General features: G+C 45.2%; 1 protein-coding gene across 3 annotated transcripts; it reads right to left on the bottom strand.

The window, feature by feature from the left end:
• Positions 1-623: 623 nt before the first annotated feature.
• Positions 624-24494, bottom strand: hcfc1b (host cell factor C1b). Of its 3 annotated transcripts, none has more exons than XM_030732908.1 (32): positions 24296-24494; positions 19480-19692; positions 15754-15902; positions 15354-15514; positions 15069-15271; positions 14837-14921; positions 13537-13643; positions 13146-13325; positions 12725-13048; positions 12491-12636; positions 11799-11969; positions 11479-11706; positions 11264-11377; positions 10884-11082; positions 10562-10677; positions 9414-9552; positions 7816-7982; positions 7541-7691; positions 7018-7385; positions 6620-6772; positions 6442-6525; positions 6280-6346; positions 6040-6176; positions 5768-5947; positions 5495-5687; positions 3804-3956; positions 2930-3135; positions 2740-2847; positions 2467-2652; positions 2072-2372; positions 1920-1980; positions 624-1240 (listed from the first exon to the last, which is right to left on the bottom strand). In XM_030732908.1, exons 1-32 carry the CDS (start codon positions 24360-24362, stop codon positions 1201-1203), a joined length of 5157 nt encoding a protein of 1718 aa, XP_030588768.1. In that variant the 5' UTR covers positions 24363-24494; the 3' UTR covers positions 624-1200. The 3 variants fall into 3 exon arrangements, with proteins under 3 accessions (XP_030588768.1, XP_030588769.1, XP_030588770.1); XM_030732909.1 differs by having other exon boundaries at positions 12491-12633; XM_030732910.1 differs by lacking the exon at positions 24296-24494 and adding an exon at positions 18437-18574 and having other exon boundaries at positions 19480-19614.
• Between the last annotated feature and the right edge of the window lie 752 nt (positions 24495-25246).

Below are 25246 nucleotides of genomic sequence, written 5' to 3'. Positions count from 1 at the left end.
AGACCTTGGTTTCCAAATTCCAAAACCTTCCCGAAGACATCTGTGTGTGGCGGCTCTTGATGCACCAACACCAGTCTCAGCCCACTCTTTGTGAAGTTCTCCCATTTTTTTTCCGGCTTTTTATTTGCTAGTATGCAGTGAAGAGAGACAGGAAAGTGGGAGGAGAGAGATGGGAGAGGACATGCGGTGAATGGCGACAGGTCAGGAAGCGAACCTGTGCCACCCACACTGCCATGAGGCCTTCGCTGAGTGCATGGTCGCCTGCTCTTCTGCTGAGCCACCTAAGCGCCCAATCACTCCCATTCTTGAATCGACTTTTCTCGACAGTCCTCTCAAAGCTGTGGGCATCCCGCTGCCTGTACACCTTTTCCCTTCCAGCTTACTTTTTTGGTTAAATTAACAGCTCCTACTCTCAAGGCGATCCAGCTGGCCAGATTGGAACCCTCATAAGGCCAGTTTTGGTTCCCAGGCCGTATGTTTGACATCAGTGGCATACAGGGTATACTGATCAGATATAAATAAGTTACTGCACATTAAAAATCAGCTGATTCTGAAGGGTTCACAAGGAGAAATCCCTGATTTTCCATTGTTCAAACATCAGGAAGTGGATTTCACACAGCCAATAAAGAAAAAATGCTCTAAAAATCTTTATTGTTTCAGGGAATATTCACAAACATCTGGTCTGACTGAATTTCCTTCACTGACCAATGGGTGAACGCCGTGTACAACAGAAGAAGAAACAGAAACCACAGAAGAAGAGGAGCTTCGAATAACCTGACAGACGTTTATAAAAATGAAAAAAAAAAAAAAGATGCTACAGGGAGAAAATAATTTACAAGAGCTGGTTTAAACCCCGCCCCTCTCCGCTGCAGAGGCTCTGCCTACCAACAGCACCAAGACCTGTGACCTTTAAAACGACCTCAGAGAGATTGTGAGACATTCAGAGAGAGCGCTACGTCTACATTTAACTCAAATAAATTCAAACTTTACTTCCGTTCGGAGAAATGCTGTTGACTCCGCCCCTCACTGTCTCCATGACAACAGCAGAAAGAAACAAAAGAAGAAGAGTTCTGATTGTTCAAAAATGTACAAATATCCTACAAGTCTTTGTTTGTTTGTTTCAAGAGGCCCGTCTCCTCCTGGTCCTGGTAACCAAGCAACAGTAACCAATCACAGTCTTCAGCAGGAAGTCGGCTCCTCCTATTGGTCGGTCCTGAACTTCTTTGGTGCGGCAGATTTACTGCAGACAAAAATCAAAAGAGGTTCGGTGAGATTTAAAGAATCATTCTGCTCATTTCAGCTCCAGATTCTCAGTCCTGAACTCGACCCGAGCGGCTTTGCATGAGTCACAGTTTATAATAATCCTCCTCCATCTTACACCGGGCTGTGGTTCATCCACAAAGAGTTTTTTAAAGCAAATCTGTCTGTGGCTGCTTTAAGTATTGTAATCATTTCCCTTCTAATCGCTACATTATGCTGTCCTGCTGTGAGACTTTCTTTACAGACTTGGGTTCGACATATCCGGGATCTCTCTCTGTTCTCCGGTGCAGTCAGCCTGGCGATTTACCCTCCTAAAAAGAGAATGCTTTGCAGTACGGCCCTCTAAGAGTAGAAGGATGAAGCAGTGTAGGGAGATGTTTAATGCCGAATGTGACAGGTTCGCTCGTTTTTGCAGGAAAATCACTGAAAATCGAGTTTACATTGAAACATTTCAGAAATGTTTAAAGTTACGTAAATAAATTCTCATGTCAGATCCACTTGAGCTAATTTTGGACTGCATGTGGTGTTTACATGATATAAATTTTTATCATTTATAATTTTTTTCTTTCCTTTATATGGGGCAGGGATGTGTGTTGCCATAACAACGTCTGATCACAGATATCCGATCAAATATTCAAAGCAGTGAAAGCGGATCTTACAGGTCTGCGGCAGGTCCTGATCCCGGTCTCTTCACGGCTGCTTTGGGGTCTTTACTGGTTTCTGCGGGAGACAGAAAAACAAACATGAGGTCCATTCTTCTCTGACAGACAGCAGCAGACCTGCTCCTGTATCTGTGTCCGGTGGATCTCACCTTGCAGCCACCGGACCTGCGTGGCGGGCCCGTAGCCCTTCTGGTTGCGAGCTGCGATGCGAAAAATGATGGCGGGCTTGGTGGTGTAATCAATGTGTGCGTTGGCGAGGCTAGAGGACTGGACCAGGCAGGACGGGTTGGGGCCACAGTAGACTCTCATGAAGGCCAGCTGGGTGGGACCAGAACCTGAACTGGAGGAGGCAGCCTGGCTGGACTGGATCGCCAGGTAGACTGAGTACTCCGTGATCTTCCCTGATGTGACGGCGGGAGGCTCCCAGGTCAGCTGGGCCCCATCCAGGTTCTGCAGAAACAGAGGTCCCAGGAAAACATGAGGTTTGGCAACCCCTACTGGTAACGCTGCAGGCTGATTGGGTGACATAAAGGTAACGTCTCACCTTGCTGATCTTGATGGCGCAGGGCGCCCCGGGGAACCCGGGCAGGCACGTTTTAAATGCCGACACCTCTGAGAACGTGCCGCGGCCGCAGATGTTAATCCCCGCCACGCGGAACTTGTAGGCTGTCCCCGGCTGTAGCTCCACCCTCCTCATCTGACTGTAGTCCGGAACAGTGCCCGAGTCGTCCTGTAAGATCAGCCTCATCAATAATATGATCAACAATAATATCCCTTTCAAATACAATAAAACTTTATTTAAAGGTGGCATTCTTACATCAGGTGTGTTGTCATCGTAGGGGACGTAGTAATGTGTGACCACCATGTTGGTGACTTTAACGATGCCGACATCGAACCACCGATCCTCCTTCGGCGAAGTCTTCGCCTACAGGGAGCACACAGTTAGCATGTTGTTAGCATGTCATTAGGATCTTGTTGGGACGTTAGCGTGTTGTTGAGTCGCTCACCGGTGCAGTCGGTGTGATGCCGTTGGGCGCCTCCGGCAGCGCAGCAGCTGCTTCACTCTTCACCTGACCTGATGACAGAGTCGGGGCGGGGCCGAACGTGCTGGCCAATCGGGCGACCGCACTTGTTACCGCCGACGATGTCAACTCATGTCCGTTGCTCGCGTCTGCTGCCGGGTCGTTGAGGCTGTCTGCGGGAGCAAGGCCCTCTGGCAAACGGGAGGGAGGTGTGAAACAACTTTATGAGCAGGAGCAAAGTTACCGCGACAGACTGCTCAGCTGGTGATCAGATAACAGTTATTGATCATATGAGCAGATTAAGGGTGATGTCACACTAAGTGTTCTCTTAAAGTGAGGCAACAGACCAGAGTCTACACTAGAGCCAGTCAGACACAAGAGTTTATAAATGAACTAAACCATGTTTTCTAGTTTAGTTCTACTTCAAAAAAATAAAAACTAGACTTCAAAAAACAAAACAAAACAAAACCCAAAACTAAGTCCCTAATGATGTTGTGTACTCAGAAAACAAAAGTAAAGAGAAACAGGACGTTTTAATCTTTGTTAGTGTAGCTGAATGGTTTGCATGTGCCTGCTGCATAAGAGCCAATAAACTACCACTGAATCAGGATTCAGGATCGATTCAGGAGCTCCATCACAGCTTTCAAACACTTTAATACTGATCTGTTCAAGTTTCCTTGTCATGTTTATTATTGTTCTGTTTTTCTGCTTAAAATTTTAACTGCAGCAGTGACTCTTGTATTGTGATTGTTGACATTTTTTTCTTTGTTCTCTAATAACTAAAAAGACAAACAGTCTGACAACTATGAAAATACATTTAAATGTAACACTGGGTTCAGACGTCTGGCAGCAGGTGTACCTGTAGGGATGCTGCTGTGCTGAGGCTCTGGTTCTGGCTCAGGTTCTGGTTCTGGCTCTTGTTGGTGCATTTGCTGCTGCTGTTGGACAAGTGCTGCCAGCTCCTGCTGGGTCAGAACGATGGGAATGGAGTGATCGGAGGCCTCAGCGTCACCTGCACAGGACAGATGGTAACATTTGTCATACAGGACACAACGCTACACTGTGCCCACACACTTTAAAAAACAAAACAAACAAAAAAAACAACTTTACTTTTACTATGTTTACACTGAGCAACCACATCATGCACAGTATTAAAGATGAAGTTGCAACTGTGATGTCACAAATCTGTCCTGTCATGAAGCCTTGTGCTGAGTGTTTTTGCTGGCACCATTGTGGTGTTCTGAAACCAGATGTGATGAGTGAGGGGTGGATGTGACCGTGAAGCCGCACCCCCATCGACTAATGACTTGTGAGTCACAATTAATAGCCGATGTTGTGGTGAAGAGGGAGCTGAGCGTGAAAGCAAAGCTGTCGACTTCCATTTTATAATCTACATCCCTACCCTCACCTATGGTCACGAGCTTTGGGCTGAAAGAACGAGATCACGATACAAGCGGCAGAAATGAGCGTCCTCCGAAGGGTGGCTGTCCTCTCCCTTAGGGATAGCGTGAGGAGTACAGCCATTCGGGAGGGGCTCAAAGTACAGTCACTGCTCCTCCACATCGAAAAAAGCCAGCTGAGGCGGTTCGAGCATCTGACTAGGATGCCTGCTGGGCACCTCTTGGGTGAGGTGTTTTGGGCATGTCCTACTGGGAGAAGACCCCGGGGCAGACCCGGGACGGTGGAGAGATTACATCTCTGGGAATGCCTTGGGGTCACATGATTAGACTAAGCCAATTGGACATGAGAAAGAGGCTGCATATCATTAGCATATATTATCATAGTATTAGCAGCCTGAAATCCTCCATGTTGTTTACTCTCCACAATATAAATATTGTGCTGAAGATCTTTGAAGAGCCAAATTTCATGATTCACTCCTTGTGGTTTTGGAGTCTATAGAACGGACAGGTAAAACCTCATGGACAGACACCCAGACAGATGGATGGCATGATGACAATATCTTCCTGCTTTAAATTGTGCGAAAGCATAATAAAAACTGCAACATACAAAATGAACTTCACATTTTACCCCCGTGCACTCTGCCTCATCACAAATCCCAGACTGATTTATTTTCTCTGGCTAGATCGCTGGATTACAGTAGTATGTCACCACAAGCCAGTTTCTTTCACAATGTGCACGCCTGATCTCGTGACGGTCCTGGTCACATTTGATTTCACAGGGCAACAGAAAGCAAAATGGTGACCAGCCTGAACGTGAGATTGCCTTATGTATGCTTTTTGTGTGATTTCTACCAACCCGTTAGTGGAAGGAAATGGTCCGCTGGGACACGTTGAATGCAAAAAGAATTATTGATATAACTGTTCACCATCACTCAATTAGCAAGTAGTGTGACATTTAGCATTTAACATTAGCAAGATAATTAGCATTAGCATGCTAAGAAAACTTGACCTCCGACCTTTAGCTTGAGGTCAAGCTGAAAATAAAGTTAGGGTTTTCTGCCCCATCCGTTTAGACTGAGGCTTCAAAATAGCTGCCCAGATTCATCCTAAGACGGCTGCCTGAGCCCCTGAGTATCTGTTAGCATCTCACCGATATGTCCCGCTGCCTGCAGTACTGCCTGTATTGTCGACTGCTGAGCTGCTTCATCTGTTGCTGTGGCCAGCTGATCTGGGGTCAGTCCCCCTGTCACCAACAGGGTTGTCGTCGTCCTAGACACCTCCTCGCTTCCATCTCCTTCTGATGACATCAGCTCCTGAGGAAGACCTCCTTCTGAGGACACCATCTGAGGGTGGGCACAAGCTAATCAGCTTCCTGTAGATGTGTGTGTGTGTGTGTATGTGCATACACGTGTGTGTACCTTACCTGTGCTGCTGTCTCGCTCCCCTCAACATGAACCTGTAATACTGATGCTGCTGATGACATCACATCCTCTGACTGACTGACTGATTGCATAGGCTCCTCCCCCTCACTTGCTGCTGCTGTGTCCATAGCAACAGCCTCTGAGGACTCCGCCTGGGGCTGTCCAACCAATGAGGAGATCTCCTGCAGAGGTACAGATTTTGCTGAAGATCTGTAATAATGATAATGACACAGGTGTGCGTGTGTGTGTGTCCGTGTGCTTGTCCGTCTCTTACAGGTATGGAAGGTCCTGGTGTGGGTGTGGCCTGCGTAACAGTAGTAACAGCTCTGTTCGGATTGGCTGTAGTGGAGGCGGGATCAGATGTGGAAGGTTGTGTGGACTCTCCCTGCTGGCCATCTCCACCCTGCTGAGCTGAAGACACACGCCACGGGACAGGAAATTAGGTCACTTCCTGCTGAGAATCTTTGCTCTTGTTTATAAAACATGTTTCCAAAGTCAGGTGTGAGCAGGTTACCTGTAGCAGTGGTGGCGGTGTTGGTGGTGCCAGTCTCATGGGTCTCACATGGTGGATTTGAACACACCTGAAACCAGACACATGCACTCTTATGAAGCCTGAAGCGATCGCCATTATAAAATTTTAGCCAAGCACAATTCACCTTGTAATCAGCTGACTCACCTGTTGGAGCCCTCCAGCTCCAGCAGTGGTGGCGGTGTTGGTGGTCCCGGTCTCGTGGGTCTCACACGGTGGATTCGAACACACCTGCAGGCACAAACAGCTCATGTTTATCTGCAGGCACGTGCAGGTTACGGTCCATCAGTAACCTGCACGTGTCAGGAGTCAGGCGCTCTCTCACCTGTTGGAGCCCACCAACTCCAGAGGTGGTGGCGGTGTTGGTAGTTCCCGTCTCGTGGGTCTCACACGGTGGATTTGAGCAGGTGTTCAGACTGACAGCAGGTGGAGGAGCGGCAGTAGCAGACTGCTGAACTGCAGGCTGATTTGAACTCACCTGAGGAGGAGAGATGGGAACCTGAAGGTCATACAGAACCAGCACACACCTGTGTGCTCTTACAGGTGGCTACTGACAGGAGTTTTACTGTCTTTACTTTGACTGCCAGGAGAAGATGACAAAAATTCCTCACAGGTAGCAGCCTGCAGGACTGAAAAATGGAGCCCCAAATACTGCAGTTTCTCTAATGTCCACTTCAGGCTGACTGCAAAACTAAATCAATCCTCTTAGGGCCATAAACTCACCTGCAGCTCTTGGCTCATGCTTGCCGAGGCCACTGTGGCAGTGTTGGTAGTCCCCGTCTCATGCATCTCGCAGGGTGGATTGGAGCAAACTTGGTTGGTGCTCCTGATGTTTGCAGTGGCGACAGTGGCTGTGTTGGTCGTCCCGGTCTCATGCGTCTCGCAGGGTGGATTGGAGCAAACTTGGTTGGTGCTCCTGATGTTTGCAGTGGCGACAGTGGCGGTGTTGGTCGTCCCTGTCTCATGCATCTCGCAGGGTGGATTGGAGCAAACTTGGTTGGTGCTCCCGATGTTTGCAGTGGCGACAGTGGCAGTGTTGGTTGTCCCGGTCTCATGCGTCTCACACGGCGGATTGGAGCAGACCATTGTCACTGCAACATCATTATTAAGAGTATAAAAACATCAGATCACTCCTCTGAAACAACCACTGCGTGTTTCATCGTGTATAACAGTTTGTTTTATACAAATTTTTTTTGCACAGCAGCTAAAACTAACACTGCCTGATTAGTAGTACTGGTTTATGTACCTGCAGCAGTCTCTCCCTCTGCAGTAGTTGTTGTACTTGTACTCGTAGTACTTCCAGGTTCTTCTGAAGTAGGAGAAGCCATGATGGAGACAGGCAGATCCTGGACCACCGGCTGAGCCTCGGCGCCACTCGGTGTCGTGATCAGAGTCACCTGCAGAGAGAAAATACAGTATAACTACAGTTTAATATAGAGCGAAAACTTGATGCTTGATTGGCTCTTTCATGTCCTGTTCAGTGTAACTACAGTACTCTAATATTACTCTCAGATAAACTACCTGCTTGGGTCCAGTGGTGGCGGTTGCTGTGGTGACCTGGCTGGCCAGCGCGGTGATGGTTGCCAGGGTGGTGATTGGTGTAGCCAAGGAGGCATTAGCCTGAGCCACAGCTCCTCCTGCCACGGTGGTGGAGACGGTTCCTGTAACAGTCCCCAGATTGGAGACACCTGCAGAGACAAAAGCACAGGTGCTGTGTTTGGATTGGTCGCTTATCCGCTAAACACTGAGCAGACTCAGTGGGAGAGAAGTGCAAACAGCTGCTGGAACATTTTGGACAGTACTTGCATGTACCACTGCTACATAATCATGAAGCAGCTGTTTGTAATTATCTCTGACCTCAAATTTGGTGCAGATGTTCTGTTTGTTTTAGCAACAAAGATACAAGAATGTGGCTACTTTTGGATAAGTGCACATCAAAAAAGACAACAAAAAACTACTTAATACAGCTTATTAGAGCCACAGATAATTCAGGCCAGTATTTTTGCTTGTATTTACATGTATATATGTATCAAGCCACATTTAAGTATTTTGTTATAATTTTTAATTCGTAGCACTTTGTGTTTGTTCTTGATTGTTTATTTTGTAATTTGGGATGTTGTGCTCCACTGGTTTGTCCTGCTGCTATGAATCTGGTTTGTTGTCGTAAAATGTGGGTTTTGTCGTGAAGGGGAGGGTGTAGTGAAGCCAACCCAGGCAGAACGGGGAGTTTAGCTAGTAAGCAGGATGTGGAGCAACAGTTTTCTGACCGTCGCCGGCAGTTTAGTTTGGTTCGTATAAAGATAAGATAAAACTTTAATGATCCCACGACAGGGAAATTTGTGCATTATGATAACAGGAATAGAAAACCAGGACTCCAACAGGAGACATCGCATTTTAAAGTTTCCAGGTCGGTGTGGAATAAAAAACCTCTTTTTTGCCTTTACGTGCATCTCATTTTTTGATCACTGAAAAGGAATGGTAAGCTGCCTCCTAAGAGCACGAGTCGGAAACTACATCCTGCAGAAGCGGCAATAGATGTTTGAAGATTGCCGCTACACAGCTAATATATTTAGTTTAGAGGAGTGTCAAAAATGCAGCCCAGGGACTAGAACCAACCCACCAAAGAGTCAGTGGATGAGGTTGATAAGGAGGATACATCACACAGCTGTTGATTTTAATGTCATAGCTCATGTATAATACTGCTGGTGAGAGCAGTTTGGTCTCACTGTTTTAATTAAGAGTTCCCATTTATTTTTAGTGCCTCCTTAGTGCATCTGATTTTCCATCTGTTATTGTACAATTCTTCTGATAATCTTTGCCAAAGATGTAGCACAGCTCACTGCGTTTTACTATGTAAGAACTGTAAGTGATCCATTTAGTAAAGGCCTCAAATAGCAATTTATTTTGGGCTTCATTAGACAGGACAGTGCAGAGAGTAAACAGGAAAGTCAGTAAAGTATAAGATGGGAACTGACTGAGGGCAGAATTGAACCCAGACCTGTGTAGTAAGGACTCTGGCCTTTAGTAAATGACATGCCTGCTCAGAGTAGAGTAGGTATTAGTGAAAAAGAGACATTACAGTCTCACCTGAGGTAAAGAAAACATGCATGATTGTGTACCTGTGGCTCCCTTGACAACCAGTGTGGTGACTGTGCCAGGCTTGCTGCCGACAGCTCCCGGTGACACCAGTCTGACTCCACTCATTGGGACGGTCCTGAGGATTGTACCTGGCGTACCCGGAGCTCCTTTCAACACCACCTGAAAACACACACACACACGCGTGCGCACACGCACGAGACTTGAATTAGCTTTAAATCAGCTAGCAGTTTTCAGGGTTTTTTTAAACACCTGTTTAAACAAAACCAAAGAACACTGACACTAATTAACACTTTCAAACAACAGCAGCTAAACAAATGAGCAAATCTACTCTGGAAACTTATTGAAAGTAAAAACAAAAAAACTAATTAGAAATAATAAAACTATAATAACTTTGATGTGGACTAAGCTGATCATGGTGTCAGCCACTAATGCCTGTTCTGAAACAGGAAACACCCTGGTTACTTACACGCAGTTGTGGACAAAAAGCATAAAATTGGTTTTAGAATTAATGGCTATCAGTTATCATTTACATCAAAAATTCTTTGATAATGTACTAAAAACAACATTTACTCTTTGTAATGTGTCTATGTTTATGTTGAAAACTGTCATTTGTTGTTTTTTTATCCATTAGTGAGGGTTTTTTGGCACCAGCTGCATTTTTAATGTTTGGTTTAATCAGAAACGACTAACTGAAGAGAAATGCTCCTTCGGTCTGATTCTGTGCTGCTTTATATGGAGCGTAACATGAACTGTGAAAGGTTCATGCCCTCCTTGTTGCGCTTGCAGGCTGCACAAAACATCACCATAAGTCACACTTTGTACACCCCACCTTAGCCTGATCTAAAACTAGCTAAACGAGTATAAAGTGACAGTGACGACAGAGGAGCCATATAACAGTCAAACGTAATGTAACCAAAAGTGGCTAAGGTTTATAACATGAGACGATAGAGACGTGATCAGTCTGACTTCTAATAGACATGCTGATTTGTGAGGACCAACATCATGTGCTTCCTCAGTTTTCACACTCAGATTTCTAAGCTTGTGTTTCTCTCGCTCTCTATTTTATATATATATATATATATATATATATATATATATATATATATATATATATATATATATATATATATATATATGGCTGTGTTACCTGTGAGTGTGTGTGTGTTACCTGTGTGACACCCTGCTGGCCACCTGCAGACACTTTTGGTACAGTGGTGATGATTTTTCCTGCGGTCCCTGGAGTCACCATCTTGGTGGTCAGGATGGTGAACGGACTGTTCCCACCTGTAAGGGGTGGAGGTTCACTCAGTCATCCACCACATTAAAAATTTAACTGGAATTGCAGCTGAACAGGCTTTTTTTCAGGAATGCTCCTCTGCCACTGGAATGACCCCAGTGTGACAGTCATGGTAAAAGCTGGTCAGGTTCTCTGATGTTTGCTTTTTTATCTCCTTTAGCAAAGGACATGCTGGTGTGTGTTGGTGCTGTACCTGCGCCCCCCTGCAAAGCTGACATTGGGATGGTCTTAATGATGGTGGTTCCTTGTTTGGAGGTTGCCGGTGATAAACCCAGGATGGTGGGTTTGGTTGCTGAGGATCCGGCCTGCGCTGTGCTGAGAATGGTGGTCTGCTTACCGTCTGCAGATGACACCAACTTCAGGATGGTTCCTGCAGGGAGACCGCCCTTCGCCTGACAGGAAGAGGAAGAAGCAGGGTTACTGCTGCTCTTAACACGATTAAATTAACTTCTGCTCAAATTCCAGCTGAGGATCTTTAAAGATTTTTTTCTTTTTTTAATTTGAATTTCAGTCATTTTTACCCAAAGAAACTAGCATATTTACTCAAACTCATCAGGGCTCTGGGCCTGGTACCTGGAGGATCTGAGTTACTGCGCTGCTCCCGGCCTGAACAGTAACTGCTCCACTCTGCACTGGTTTGGTCTGGACCACCGACACCACCTTCCCCAGGTTACCAAGGCTACTGAGCTGTAGCAAAGGTATGGTTGATGTCATAGACAATACTCTGACCAACAATAACATGCTGACATCAGGTAAATAATCTGAATTCAGCAGCTGACATCACTCACCAGAGTCCCGCCTCCTCCCATGCTTAGTGGGCTGTTAACCAGAGTGATGGTCTTTGTGACTCCACCCACTACTGTCGTGACTACTTGAGCCTGCTGAGAAACAGTCACCGTGCCCGACTTATGGACTGTGATGATTGGCCGACTGGTGGTCCCAGGGGTGGAGACAACAGAGGCCCCACCCACCTGCGCAGCAGCGGTCTTCAACATTCCCGTGGCCACATTACTTACCTGAGAAAAAGAGCAAGATGTTACATGTCACCTGGGATGTGTTCTGATGGAGCGCTGCATCGTGACGGTGTAAAGCAGAGTTGTATGTTTACCACTTTGACAGGCAGACTGCTTGTTCCTGGACTGACAGCCACCGTCTTCACAATGGTTGCTCCTGCGGGGACATTCAGCACGGTCGCAGTGGATGGAGGGATCTTCTGAGTCGCTGCAGCTGCTGCCGCCAGCGCTGCCATGCCACTCATTTGAGGACTGCTGCCGATTGGCTGAGGGGAGACAGGAAGGAAGTGTCACAACAGAAAGGGTTCCTTCCAGTTAGTGAAAAATTTGTGACTCTTCAATGACCTCCAGGCCCATCATTTTCACAGCAAATTCTCTGAAATATCTTTATATTTCAAAAATATGAATAAAAGTTCATATCAAAGTTCACTACATATACAAACTAAAAACAGAACAGTAAAATGTGTGTAAATTCAAACCACATGAATAGCACAAGTAACAGTGTAATGAATTCACAGTTAGTGAGTGGTTGGCCTGTGTCCAACAACAGGATGTTTTCATAACTCAAACAGAGCATTTTCTGTTATGTGTTACATGTTTCTTTGACTGCATTCTTCCCCATTAGTTAGTGTGGCACAACATTTAGTTTGATTGGTTAACTGGCAGCCGATTTTTAGCCCGAGGGTACACCTCATGATCCAATGCAGAGTGAAGTGTGACATCTGTACAGTATACTGATCAGAGTTGGAGGTGAGACAAATTTTATAAGAAACAAAGATCGATTTACCATTTGGCCAGGCTGAGCAGGTACCACCATACGAACACCTGCAGGAAGTGTTGTTACAGCAACTGGGGACTTGGGCGTGGCCTGTCTCACTGTGACGATGGAGGTTCCACCTGCTGCACCTGGAGCTGCTGGCACTTTCAGGACTGCTGCAGAAACATAGCCAATAGGTGAGAGATATTCATGCCTACCTGCTTAACCACCGCTACATTTACCTGTGCAAGTGTGGAGACCCACCTGGTATTTTAGCAGCTGCAGCCAATGGGCTTCCAGCTACAGAGGCAGCGGGAGAGGGGACAAGTGTGATACCGGATAGCGGGACAGTCTGGTTGGCTGGTGTTGCTGCGACAGGGGCAGAGCTCTTGGGGGAGCTGGCTCCAGGTGTGGCAACAGTGGGGGCAGGGCTGACGGCAGGTGAGGAGGCCGCGGGTGTGGCAGGAATGTCGTACTTCTGCAGCTGTAGCAGGTAGGTGTCTGCAGTCTGTGATGGCCCCCAGCTCACCTCCAGAGAAGTAGTGTTCGCCCGCACCAGCTGCACCCGAGAGGGGGCACAGGGACGCTCTGAGAACAGGTGAAACAGGTACCACCAGGTCAGACTGTCAGATCAGGTAAAAATGGCAGTAGTACATCTATGTTATTACACAATAACAGTCCTCACCAGTCTCCAGGTACCAGAGATCCTTGCAGCACACTTGGTTGTTCCAGGCCTTCCTGTATCCATCTCTGCCGCTCCAGATGTGAAGTCTGGAGTTGATAGCGACGCTGCAGTGTCCTGCTCGAGCTCTGGGGATGTTCTCCTCTGAAGAATCCATCAGCACTGTCTCCCAGCACATTGTGTCTGCACGCAGATAGGCAAGAAGACAGGTAAGAAAACAGACTTGTGTTTTGAGTGATTAACTCCTCTTTAGTTCCAGCTATTTGTGCACATGTAGAACATCTGTCGCGTTAAAGTGGGGTGAAGTTGCGTTATGTCAGCAACATAATTTACATGATGCTACTTGAACAAAAGCGTGAAGAGTATTTCTGTGTATCTGAGTGTGTATTTGTACCCAGGTTGAGGCAAGCCAGTGTGTTAGTGCACTTCCACTCCTTCTCATGAGTCGCCACTTTAACATCATCCATCACCAGAGGAACCCAACCTCCAAACACATACATCCTGAAAGAAAACACACAGTCCAGATTTTGGTGTTGCACTTATTTGCATTTGTGTGGAGAAGTAGACTACAGCTCAAATGTCTGGAATGCCTTTGATTCCTTGTTTTAGATATTGGGCCTCCATTTTCTGCCACTTATCCAGCAAGGGCAGCGATTTAAGCATATTAACCCTTTAACGCCGGGCGATCGCTGCTGAAGCGCCCGTTACTTGCCCTCAATAGCGGCGAACAGCTGATTGAGACGTGGCGTATCAGCTCGTAGTCGGCTGATCAAAAGGAACGTTGATCAGCTGGCGTATTACCGTAACTCCCCAACAGTTTGTCCTATCGAAAAAATGCAAACGGTTCCTGAAAGCCCAGAAATTGCACGTCACAGCCATATAGGGGTATTACGGTATTTGTTGCCGGAAGTCCGCGAACGGTGGCACTTTTGAAATATGTTGTGTCACATAGGACACATTCAGAGGTATAAGGTTAAAGCATAATGTGACTAACTTTTCTGTTTGTTCATAAACATGTCATCGCTTTCCAACAGCGGTCAAGATTACTTCTGGTCAGCTAAAGTTGTGTCACAACAGCAGCAGAGTAACCAGGGTGCCCCAGCCATCCTTCTCCCAGGCAACGTCTTCCAGTTCCTCTTGCTGGATTCCAAGGTGCTCACAAGTCAGATCTACAATCTCTCCAGCAACTTCTGTGTCTTCACCCAGTTGAGACACTGGGGAAGATCCAGTTACAGGCATTCTGACCACCTCAGCTGGCTTCTTTCAAATTTGGACTGGTAACAGAAATTAAAGGTACTCGAACAACCAGAATTTAAGTCAAAACTTTCCCAGAGCTTATATTAAAGGGGTACTGGGCATTTTAAGAGACATATTCAGAGTGACCTCTGCTTTCACAATTAGTACAGCAGCTGTGGTAAAAGCCACATTGTTGCTTAATGATATGAAAGCTCCACTACTATGGCAACCTGCTGGCTGGAGAACAAAACTGTCCCGTCAACCGCTATTGCCTAAAGTCCGCAATGAGCTGTTCTAACAAAAGTGTGATAGTTGCTGAAACTAATTAAAAAAAAACCACACACATTATTTTAAATACAAACAAATGTACTTAACCCCCCCCCCCAACAAAAAAAAACAAGGACATTTCAAAGTGAATCCAGTCTTTTGAGAGGTTGTGTGTGTGTGTGTAGCAGTACTTGTTGTTGATGGTGGTGGCGGAGTGCAGACTGCGGGGCAGGGGGGCTGTCCCACCAAGGGCTGGTTTGCTCCACACCAGAGTGTCTGTGTTATGAAGGAGACAGGAACCAATCAAATGTCAGTACAGCTGGTTTGGACCCAATTGTCTCAGTTCTGACTGGGGAACAGCTGTTGAATCAGGACACTCATCTCCCAAGGACACACAAACACTCAGCACTGACTCTAGCTCACCTATGTTGAGGACCCACAGGTCCCCCAGCCGGCAGCCACTCATCCCTCCGTAGATGATCAGCCTGCTCGTCCCATGGCTGGTCGTCACCACTGCCGTGTGACTCTCTCTGGGTGGAGGTGGTGGGCCAGAAGTTGCTGGAATCTCCCAACCGACCACGCTGGAGCCTGGCCGCAGCTCCAGACAGTACAGGTCATTCAGGTATCTGAGGGCAGAGATCACAGAATGGGCTGAAAGGTCTGTACCTGGACTGACAGGTTTTAGTTCTGGCTCCAGACGGTTCCTACCTGGGGATGTTGTTTTTGGGGTCTTCACTGTCATTGGCTAGTCCACCAAACAGGTAGCACCGGCTGCCAATCAGAGAGAAGCTGTGTCCGAGACGGGGGCAGGGTGGCGGGCCATTCTTCGGAGCTTTGGCCTTCAGACGTTTCCACTCCCAGCGACTCGCCTGAAAGAGGATGATACAGGGTGAAACTTTATGAAGCTCAATAAAGACTTAAGGCTCTGCAGATACTTTGAATTACTGATAATTTAAAGATGGAAAAATAAAACAAGAGTAACTGCTCTACACCTGTTCTGCACCTACAGGTTCACACTCTTTCCTATCTAAAAGATACATCATCAATCATCACGTGAGACAGTGACTGACCATCCAGAGGCCCCACCCCCTGTAGTGTAATCACTGACCTGCAGCTCATACAGGTCATTGCTGTATTTGCCATACTCCACCATCCCTCCGAACACCAACAGCCTCGTCCCATCGCACACAAAGCCGTAGGCGGCACAGCCAGGAGGAATGTCGCCACGGACTGCAGGGATGAACCACTGATTGGTCGCTGGAGGGCAGAAAAGTCAGACGTCACTCACAGTGTTCCTGATTTGTTTCATTATTGAACAGCTCTGCCCAGTCTGGACAGTTACAGGCATTACTGTGAAATCTGGGAGACTGTAAGCAACCTTTTATGACATCATGTTCTGACACAACACACATGCTGAGAATAGCAATTTGATATTAGGATTGGATTTTGGTCTGACCCCAACTCAAGCCCAAGCTAGATCAGTTTCAGCGAGCTGACATGGCATGGAGAAAGACAACAGTGTAATTGGAGGTACTTCTACACGTACTACACAAGCAGCTTTTCTTTGTATGTTTGCAATCTTTTTTGTTACTTAACAGCAAACTGCAATCAAAGTGAGCTGATAAAACCGAAAAGCTCAGATGAGAAACTGCTCAGTCAGTTTTTTGTTAATTCACAGTTTAGAGTAGGGCTGGAACCATCGATTATTTTAGTAATCAAGCATTCTATCAATTAATCGAGTTATCGGATAAGAAATGCTTTTGTCTTATTAACAGTTCATCTGCATATTTTAACTTCCATTGATTTAATGCAGATTTTCACTGTGTGAAACAAACAGCGGAGGATGGAGCAGCTACAAAGTTCTCTTTTCTGCACGTTAACACTTGTTAATCAGGTGGTTGATGAAGGGCTCCTCCAGCTGTTTCCCAGTAAAGGTTTAATGGTGGCTACAGGAAAAAGCTCTGCGGCTTTGGATGCTAGTAAAACGTTTCCCTTCACTCCATCTGAGCTCATGTCTTGATAACGGCTCCGCCTCTTTGCGCGTGCCGCACGTGTGCAGTTAGACTGCATGTAAAACAACTGCTGCTGTTGTGTTATCAGTGTTTTTGTTGAGAAACTGGGGGCTGCATGAGCTTAATGTTGCAATGCTTTATATTCACACGCGCACTTCTATTGCAAGTCTATTTTTAGTTGCTAATCAGGGATTAAAGCATAAAAAATATTGAAGGAGCCCCCCGGTAATGGGGGTGGGGTGGGGGTGTTCCATCATTACTGAACAATTGCTAGTGCTAATGGCGGCACCACAGCTGATACTTAAGAGAACATTAATGCGGCTAATGTGGGTGAAACGCTCTGCTTACAACGGTGACACCTGAGCTGCAGAGTTTAAACGAAGCATTGAAGCAACAAATTTGGGTGGAGGATTTTTTATAATCGAATCATTCGAGTTACTCAATGAATCGCTACAGCCCTGATAAAAAAAAAAAAAAAAAAAAAAAAAAAAGGATTTAAAATGAATAGAAACTTTTTTTTCTAAAGTGCAAAATCTCATTTGGATCCTGTATGTGTCATACCTGGGGAATATCACACTGAAGTTTTTTCATATTCAAGCTGTAACATATGTGAAATCATTCACCTGATTTGGACTGTTTTAAATATTATTATGTACCTTGCATATGAGAAGCTGTAAATCGAGTATCAGTCCCCTACCTGCAAACCTGTGGATTCTACAGGGCTACTGCTGAGATTGAGCATCCAGATATTTTACACTTCAAGCATCCATAACCAAATGTTCACCTGAGCTACAATCCTGAGGGTCCATATTCAGAGCCATAGAACCAGACATTAACCCTAAAACAGCTGAAGGATCTTGCTCAATTAGTTTTCTACAAAAGGGAATTTAAATTTGCCGCTCAAAAATGATGCTACCTTCATCTCGTGATAGTAGGGTCCTAAATTTTTTTGCATAATTCCTATTAAGTGAATCCTTCCCCTGGAATTTTTTCAGGCAAATCTGAGATGGTCCGGTGGGAGGGATCTGATGAACTGAAAAAGAATGACCCTGGTGTACAACCTGCAGAGACAAATTCCTGACTTTAAAAATGAGGTGCCTGGGTCCCCTTTGTAGCATTGGACTGTTCCACCGAATGCTTCTAGTGCCTCTTTTCCACTAGTACCTACTCGGCTTGACTCAATTCTACTTTAATTGGTTTTGTTTGTTTTCCACTGCCTTAGCAAGGTGGCCCGAAAGTCTCATGACATCTTTTGTATTGCAACACAAACACAAATGGTCATTTCGTCTAGCCCCCTCTGCAGTCTGTCATCAGCCAAGAACAAAAATGTCTGTGTTGGTTAGTGTGTAGCCATTTCCCTTGTCGGTGGGTTTCAAAAACGGCAGGTTCGATTCTTGTGAAGTTATCGCACTCATGACTTATCTAGTGACGCCGCTGAATGCCCAATCAGTGGCATGCATCTGTCGACGTCACATTTTTGGCTCGACTCCGATCACTTGGTACCCCGGCTGAGTAGGTACTAAAAAAGTACCTGGCAAAAACTGAGCCAGTCAGCTGAGTAGGTATTAGTGGAAAACAGGCACAAAGGTAAGCGGATAAAGCTTCCACATCTGGGAACTGAATACAGTTCAGTTTATTAGTATTTTAAATTACTGCAGGACTTTATTTTCAGGTATTTATATCTATTCTGGCAAATCCAGTCCTTATACACAATTATATCAGTCTAATAATGTTCAGTTTGCAGACCAGAAGTGCTGTAGAGGTAGACCCACATCCTACCTCTCTCTGCCTCCCTGTCTGTGTGAGACTACTAGCCTCCTCTGCAGTTTCATGAAGTCTCACTAAGCACAGACAGGGCTCAAAGATGTGAACCTGAAGGCATGCAAACAGAGACTGCTTCCTAAAAATGTAAATCAACTGACAAAGAACACAGAGAAAACAACAAGCACAAACACTGGGAAGTTAATGTGAACAAATGTAACCCTCAGGATTCTCAGACAGGTATTACTAATGTTATTAAGGTGATATAACCGTCCAAACATCGTTTGACACCAACTCCCTTACGAAAATCCACTATGGTTAACTATGTTTTTTTTTTCGTAAGGGCTGCTTCAGAATACATCCCTGCCTTGGACTTATAGCTGTGGGATTCTGTAAATCATCAGCTGGACAGCCTTACAGTCTTGACTTCTGACCGTTGAAGTTTCGCTTAAAGATATATAGTCGTTTCATTTGGTTATTTTATGTTTATTTTATTTAAACAACGTAAATAAATTAATAAATAGGACAGTCATACAAATAAAAGGTGTAAATACATGATAATTTTCACCTACACTCCTGGCAGGTCAGAAGCATCTGAATGATAAAACAAAGACACAACCATCTAACATATAAAACAATCGATAACGGCCACAAACCACGCAATTACAAAAACGTAAACAACGCATTTTAAAACTTTTTTCCCCCCCTGCAGCAGCGGTGTGGGGGCGTGTCGGGTGACGTCAGCATTGTTTTCAGTAAAAACGCGCCATTTCTCTCTGTGCTTCTGCCAGAGCCGCCCGGTTAGCTGTTAGCTCCCTGCTAACCTGGTTAGCATGCGAAGTAGGAGCTAGCTTGTTGTAGACGCTGATCTGAGGCTAGCATAGCCTAGCCTAGCCTAACCTAGCCTAGCCTAGCCTAGCAGGCTCAGCCTCTCAGCCCCATTAGTCACAAGCAGATTATAAAAGTCCGTTATCTTAGCGCTTTAGCACAGTTAGCATGTAGCCACACAGACCATTTTCACATGTTTATTTGAAAATAGAGGATATGATCCGCAAAGGTACCTGTGTTGTAGACATGCAACTCGTCCACGATCCCCTCGTTTCCCCCGCCGAACACCACCATCAGCTCCTTAATGGCCACGGCCCTGTGTCCGTGCCGGGGTCGCGGGACTGGACCCGTCGATCCTAGGACACGCTTCCAGCGGGGCTGCAGTACCGCGGGGGTCGCGGGTTTGCCTTCCATGTGGCTGCTCTCTGGGTGCGCTCCTCTCGGTCCTCGGTGACAAAGATCAAAAGTCAGTCGAGCGTTTAAATCGGTGTGTGGGCTACCATTAGCCCGCTAACTAGCTCCAGGAGCTAACTAGCCGGCTAATGTCCCCGACGTTGTTCTGTGGCTAACTAGCTTCTGCTAGCGGGATTAAAGCGCCGCTTTATGAGCAGCGGTCTAAACCCGGATTCAGCCCCTTTCAATAGCCTCACATAAAAAAAGCCCTTCTGTTTTAGATCCAGTCGCTGACTCGGAGTCTGATAGGGTCCACTGGGATGCTATCCAGCCCAGTGGGCGCTGTTTGGAGAAGGGACGAAGCCGCCGGTAGCAGCTCAGGCTAACAGAAATGAGCATACGGCTGCTGCGTGCAGCGCTGTGAGGAGCCCCGGAGGCTGCGGGTTGCTATCAGACATGCAGAGCAGCCGGAGCAGGAGCCGCCATCTTGCTGCTAACAGAAGCCGCTGAAAATGGCAGAGAAGCTAGGTGACTAACACCTAGCAGCTAACAGACAACTTCCTGTCCCAAGCGTTACCCTCAATGCTTAAAAAGAAAGATTAATTTTTACTTAAAAAGAAAGACTTAGCTCAGTCAGCAGCTCTCAGGTTACTGTATTAAACCTTCTAAATTAATTTAATCTGTGACTTTACACACATGGGAAAAATATAAAAAAATAAGACTTCACACTTCAAACAATATCAATAATATATCAATAACTTTGATCAATTCAGCCATCACCTGCTCATTTAGACCCAAAAGATGGAAAACAGCTTCCTGGGCCTAATTAATCTAATAACTGCACTTTTTTTCTATTACTGTATATTTATTATATATATTTTTTCCTTTTCTCAGGTATGTATTTTTTACACAAGAGAAATGAGCTGCAGAAAGGTTAAAAATTAAGAAGGTAAAGAGAAAAAAAAGCTCATCCTCACATTTGAGAACGCGTCATATTTTATATTCAAAACTTGATAGAGTGCTCATTATAAACCATTTTTGTGACTATAAATGACTTAGAGCTTTTAAAGTCAACTGTTCCAGTCTAGATGCAGGAATGTTGATGCTCCGGCCTGCTCTGATTGGCCGTTTCCCTGTCGGGTGACTGATGATGTTCTCGACACTGGAAAACTGACAGTTGTGGACTTGACTGAGCTGGTTGTTGAATGTTTGTTTAAACAGCATTGCTGCTGACAGGTAGCCGAAATACATTTCAGAAACCTCTGAACTGCAATTTAATGCCCCTGACCCATTTCAGCGGGTCTTTGTCACCTGAAAAACTGAAGGGGTTTGTAAAAGTTGTCTCAGAGCTAAAAGTGACACCATCACAGTGCTGCTTTCCCATCCAACAACAAACACATTAAAGTTATAAAACTTCCCAAGAGGAAAAAGATGCAGATTTGGACACATGAAATTTGGGATTTTTACATTTTCAGTGCCTGTTATATTTAGTTGTACAATTAAATCTGTGTTCAATTTTACATTAGCGTCCTCAACACTTTGCAGGAATTTATTTTAAAACTCCAGTGGCTCAGAGTTTTTAGTCACATACAATTAACCAGTCACAGCGGAAGGTCCCCTCGGCAGATTCAATACAGCGTCAACCTTTTCAGGTACTCCAACAGAACAACACATTCAGATTTCTGTAATAAATACACTAATTAACAGACTAATCCAAAATTAAGAACTAGTACGCAGGAATTCTCTACTGTAAATGTCATCCACAACAGGGCTCAACAGCCACTTTTTAAAGGGCTCTGGTTCCACAAGTTTTCTCCACTGATGTTTCAGAAAATCCTTTTATGAAGATTTTTTACCTTTGAATCAAGCCAACCAGCTACGAGGTGACTCATGACCATTAAAAAGACTTAATTTGTATTTGGTTAATAAGAGTGATGTATAATAATTTTGACTGTACTCTTGTAGCTTGTGTTGTGTGTAAAGCATAGCCTGGTTGTTGTTGTTATGGTCCAGAGCTTTGATCCTGACTTCAATCACCACTCTCGTGGTTTCTGAAGTTTCACGCTCACCAAGTGACCTGATGTTTGTGGGTTTAAACATTTCCACGGTAATAGCAGCTTCCACCAGAGATGTAGGATTATGGGTAGAGAAGTTCTACTGCTTCTACCTGGGACATTTCACCTGATGTCCAGTGACATCACAAATAAAATACTTTCTTGTTGAAACAAGGTTGCGATTTCACATCAGCACGTACCGTAGTTTCCCAACAACATCTAGAAAATGTATCCTCCATCTGTTAGCTTAGACCATCATCAACCAGAAACATCCGGCACCCTGAAAATGAACCAATGAAGAAGTCCCAAAAATTCCAGTTCCTTTAATGGCCAACAAGTGAGTCATTCTCCACACCCATGTTAAAATATCCAGTGTTTACAGCAGAAATAAACATGTTTCCAGCTTGATACAAAAAAAAAAAAAAAAAAAAAGGCAGCAGTTTTTGCCTGGATGCATACTTGACCACTGTACAGGGGATAATTTTGTTTTTTTAAAACTCAGCCATTTGAATACTGGAGTTAGGGCTGTGGCCTTGTTACTGATGGATATCTCGACACAGGGAGCTGCTAATGATGGATGCCCATAAACAGCATTAATAAACTTGTCCTCAATTTCGGAATTTCTGGTGGTTTGTGGCATTAGGATAATCCAAGCTGCAACACTTTTTGTTGAAGCTAAAGTATTTTAACTTGCAAAGGCACAGATTTGCCTCCAGTCACGTTGCCTGTCACAAAGTTGCGTCAATTCACCTCACTGCCTAAATTTGGCTATGCTTCTGATGTGAAGGCACCATAAAGCCCCAACCACAGATGAAGTGATTTGCTTGGCGCGCACTGCTTTGTAGCCGATTGTTCTTTTGCTGTTGGATGGTTCAGGCTCTGGCTACCTACAGTATGTGACCCCCTAATATATTTAACACTGCCTCATACGTCAATCAAAGGTATCCTTAACTCTTATTGGTAGTTGCTTCAATAGTGGACCTGAAAATTGAGAAACTCAGAGCCCGCCCGCTTCACATAAACAAAACAAACAAAAACAAAAAAAAAACAACTGGTGACATCCCTGTGTTTACGTCCAACTTTAACATACAGCCTATGAATATCATGCATTGGGGCCAACAAATATGGAGGTATTGTATCTGGCTAGTGGAACATCTGCCTCCATCTCACTCTGTCCCAGCATCCTCCTCTGTCATACCAACTCTGTGTGTCCTCCTTCACTACACCCATGAATCTCCTCTGTGGTCTTCCTCATTTCCTACTGCCTGGCAGGACCCCAGGTATTTAAACTCAGCTACCTTCACTACCTCTGCTCTTTGCATGTCCACCTTTTCCACCCATCTCCCTCTCAATGATACACTTGTATTCTTACTTGCTTTTATTAATTTTATTAGACAGTCACATTTACAGCTATGCTTCTGTCGGTGGACAGTTAAGCCAAAGTAAGTTGTAAATGCACAGATTTGTGTTTTTTGGTGTTTTGGAAAAACATTTACCCACCTATACATATCCAGTAACACTGTTGTTTTCATGGTGGCCTTAAAGCCACTCTGCCGATATTCTACTGTTTGTTTCAGAAACACAAAATGTGTGTCTGCTGTGAGTGAGTGGACAATCCAAACACAGCCATCTGACCTCCTACTGAAAACCTTACACGGTGGCGTTTCACATCGGACCAGTTAAAAACCCCGACAAACCTGCCGGGCTCCGCTTCCGGTTAGCTCGGCAGGTAATCGACACACCTGGCTGCACTCAAGGCCGGCAGCTGCTACTGTTTTCATAGCTATACAGGCACATTCATGAAAAAAGAAGTGGACTCCAGTGGCACGGCTTCTCCTGTGCTATCATGTTAGCTTCCATTTGCTAGCTAATGCTAAAGCTCAGTGCTAGGATAAAGCTAGCCACAGTTAGCATCAACTCACAGAGCTAACAGGCTAACCTCTTTTTTTCTGTCCATAAATTAAACCTAGAGGTCGATCAAAGGGTGTAAGAACTGTTCTGGGAGACTTTCCAGACTGTCTGGATGAAATAAATGTTGGTCCACTAAATAAAAACACAACCTCTCCTCTCCACGGCAAGCCAGCGGGCTATCTGCACCTTCTGATCCCGGGGAAGAGCGTTAAAGCAAGCATTAGCAACTCTGCAGGGCTGCTAATGCTAGTCTACTTTAATGTCATGTTAGCATACCGTTCCCCATGCTAACCGATGATTATTACTGTTATATCAAATAGCGTCCAGCATTAGCTGCAAATTAGCAGAAAGAGCTGCAGTTAGCCTTTCGGACAGCTATCTAGCATAGAAACTTAATTGGTGATTAACACTTGCTCATTTAAGATCCAAATAGGGGCTAATTGATGGCGCTTTAACCAAGTACTTCTTAATGTCTCTGCTTTACCCTTGTGGGTTCAATAACCCTGGAACTATTAATGAAGTCCAACAGTTTGCATTGATTTAATAAATAGCCGCACAAGCTACCGTCTATTAGAACTGACGTCCCTTCCCTCAACAAACATGGCGGCAGTACCGTTAACCGCTCAAACAGGCTGAAAAGTCGCGAGCAGTGTTCGGCCCGGTCCCGCTCGGTCCGGTCCTCAGTACTTACTCACTCCGTAGGTTCTGTCGGTTACAGTCAGTCTGAGTTCAGAGCAACCTGTCCGCAGCTTTAGCATCTAAACGCTCATCTTCATCTCCGACATGCCGCTCAAAGAGACGCCATTTCCTCCCCAACTTCACGGCGCAATAGCGCCCTCCTCAGGACGCGCACTGACAGCTATACTCTTTCAGTGGTAATGGAAAGAAAGACAAATATTAGCGCAGAAATGGCAACAATCAGATGATCCCCTATAAGCAAGCACTTAACAGCGAGGAAAAAAAAAAAAAAAACAACACGTCCTTTTTAACAGGAATTGCCCCATCGCTGTGTAGGGCCAAGCTCAGGGAGAGGCAGACATCTGCTGTAATCAACTGAGTGGAAGTGTAGATAGAAAATAAGAGTATGGAGAACCCTTTTCATGAACGTCAGATTTTGAAGACAGTGCGGAAGTCCCAAAAACGGCAGTTCCTCAGGTGGCCACTTGAGGCCACCTCCAAAAGTGCCTCCTGTTAAAATGTCCAACTTTACAGCAGAAATAAATGTTTATCACCTGCTATAAAACCTGTTTTGTCCTCAGAGTATTTTCCCCTTCATAACATCAATTTGAATTTACCTGAGGGTTGAAGTTAGAGGCTGTTGCATGTCTGCTAGGTCTCACCTCCGCTAAGTGCAGTTGCTGAACTGGACCCTTTTGGATCATAAGGTTATCTGACAAATGTCTTATATGGTGGCGATCGTTCAAGAAATTGTGCTTAAGTTTGGGAGACTGAAATTCAGATGCATATTGCCTCCCATCCAAATATGGCTTCTTCTGGCTCCAAAAAACGAACACGCCAGCAGCCAAAATAACATTAAGGCTTCAAAATGCAGAATTTTTGACATCATCACTACGGCGTAGGCAGGTTAAAGACCAACACCAATATGTTGGACATTCGTGTCCTGTAGGGTCGTGTATAGTAA

This window comes from Archocentrus centrarchus, chromosome 7, assembly GCF_007364275.1.
Source record: "Archocentrus centrarchus isolate MPI-CPG fArcCen1 chromosome 7, fArcCen1, whole genome shotgun sequence".
NCBI lineage: Eukaryota > Metazoa > Chordata > Actinopteri > Cichliformes > Cichlidae > Archocentrus > Archocentrus centrarchus.
This window is presented reverse-complemented; position numbering and strand designations above follow the sequence as displayed.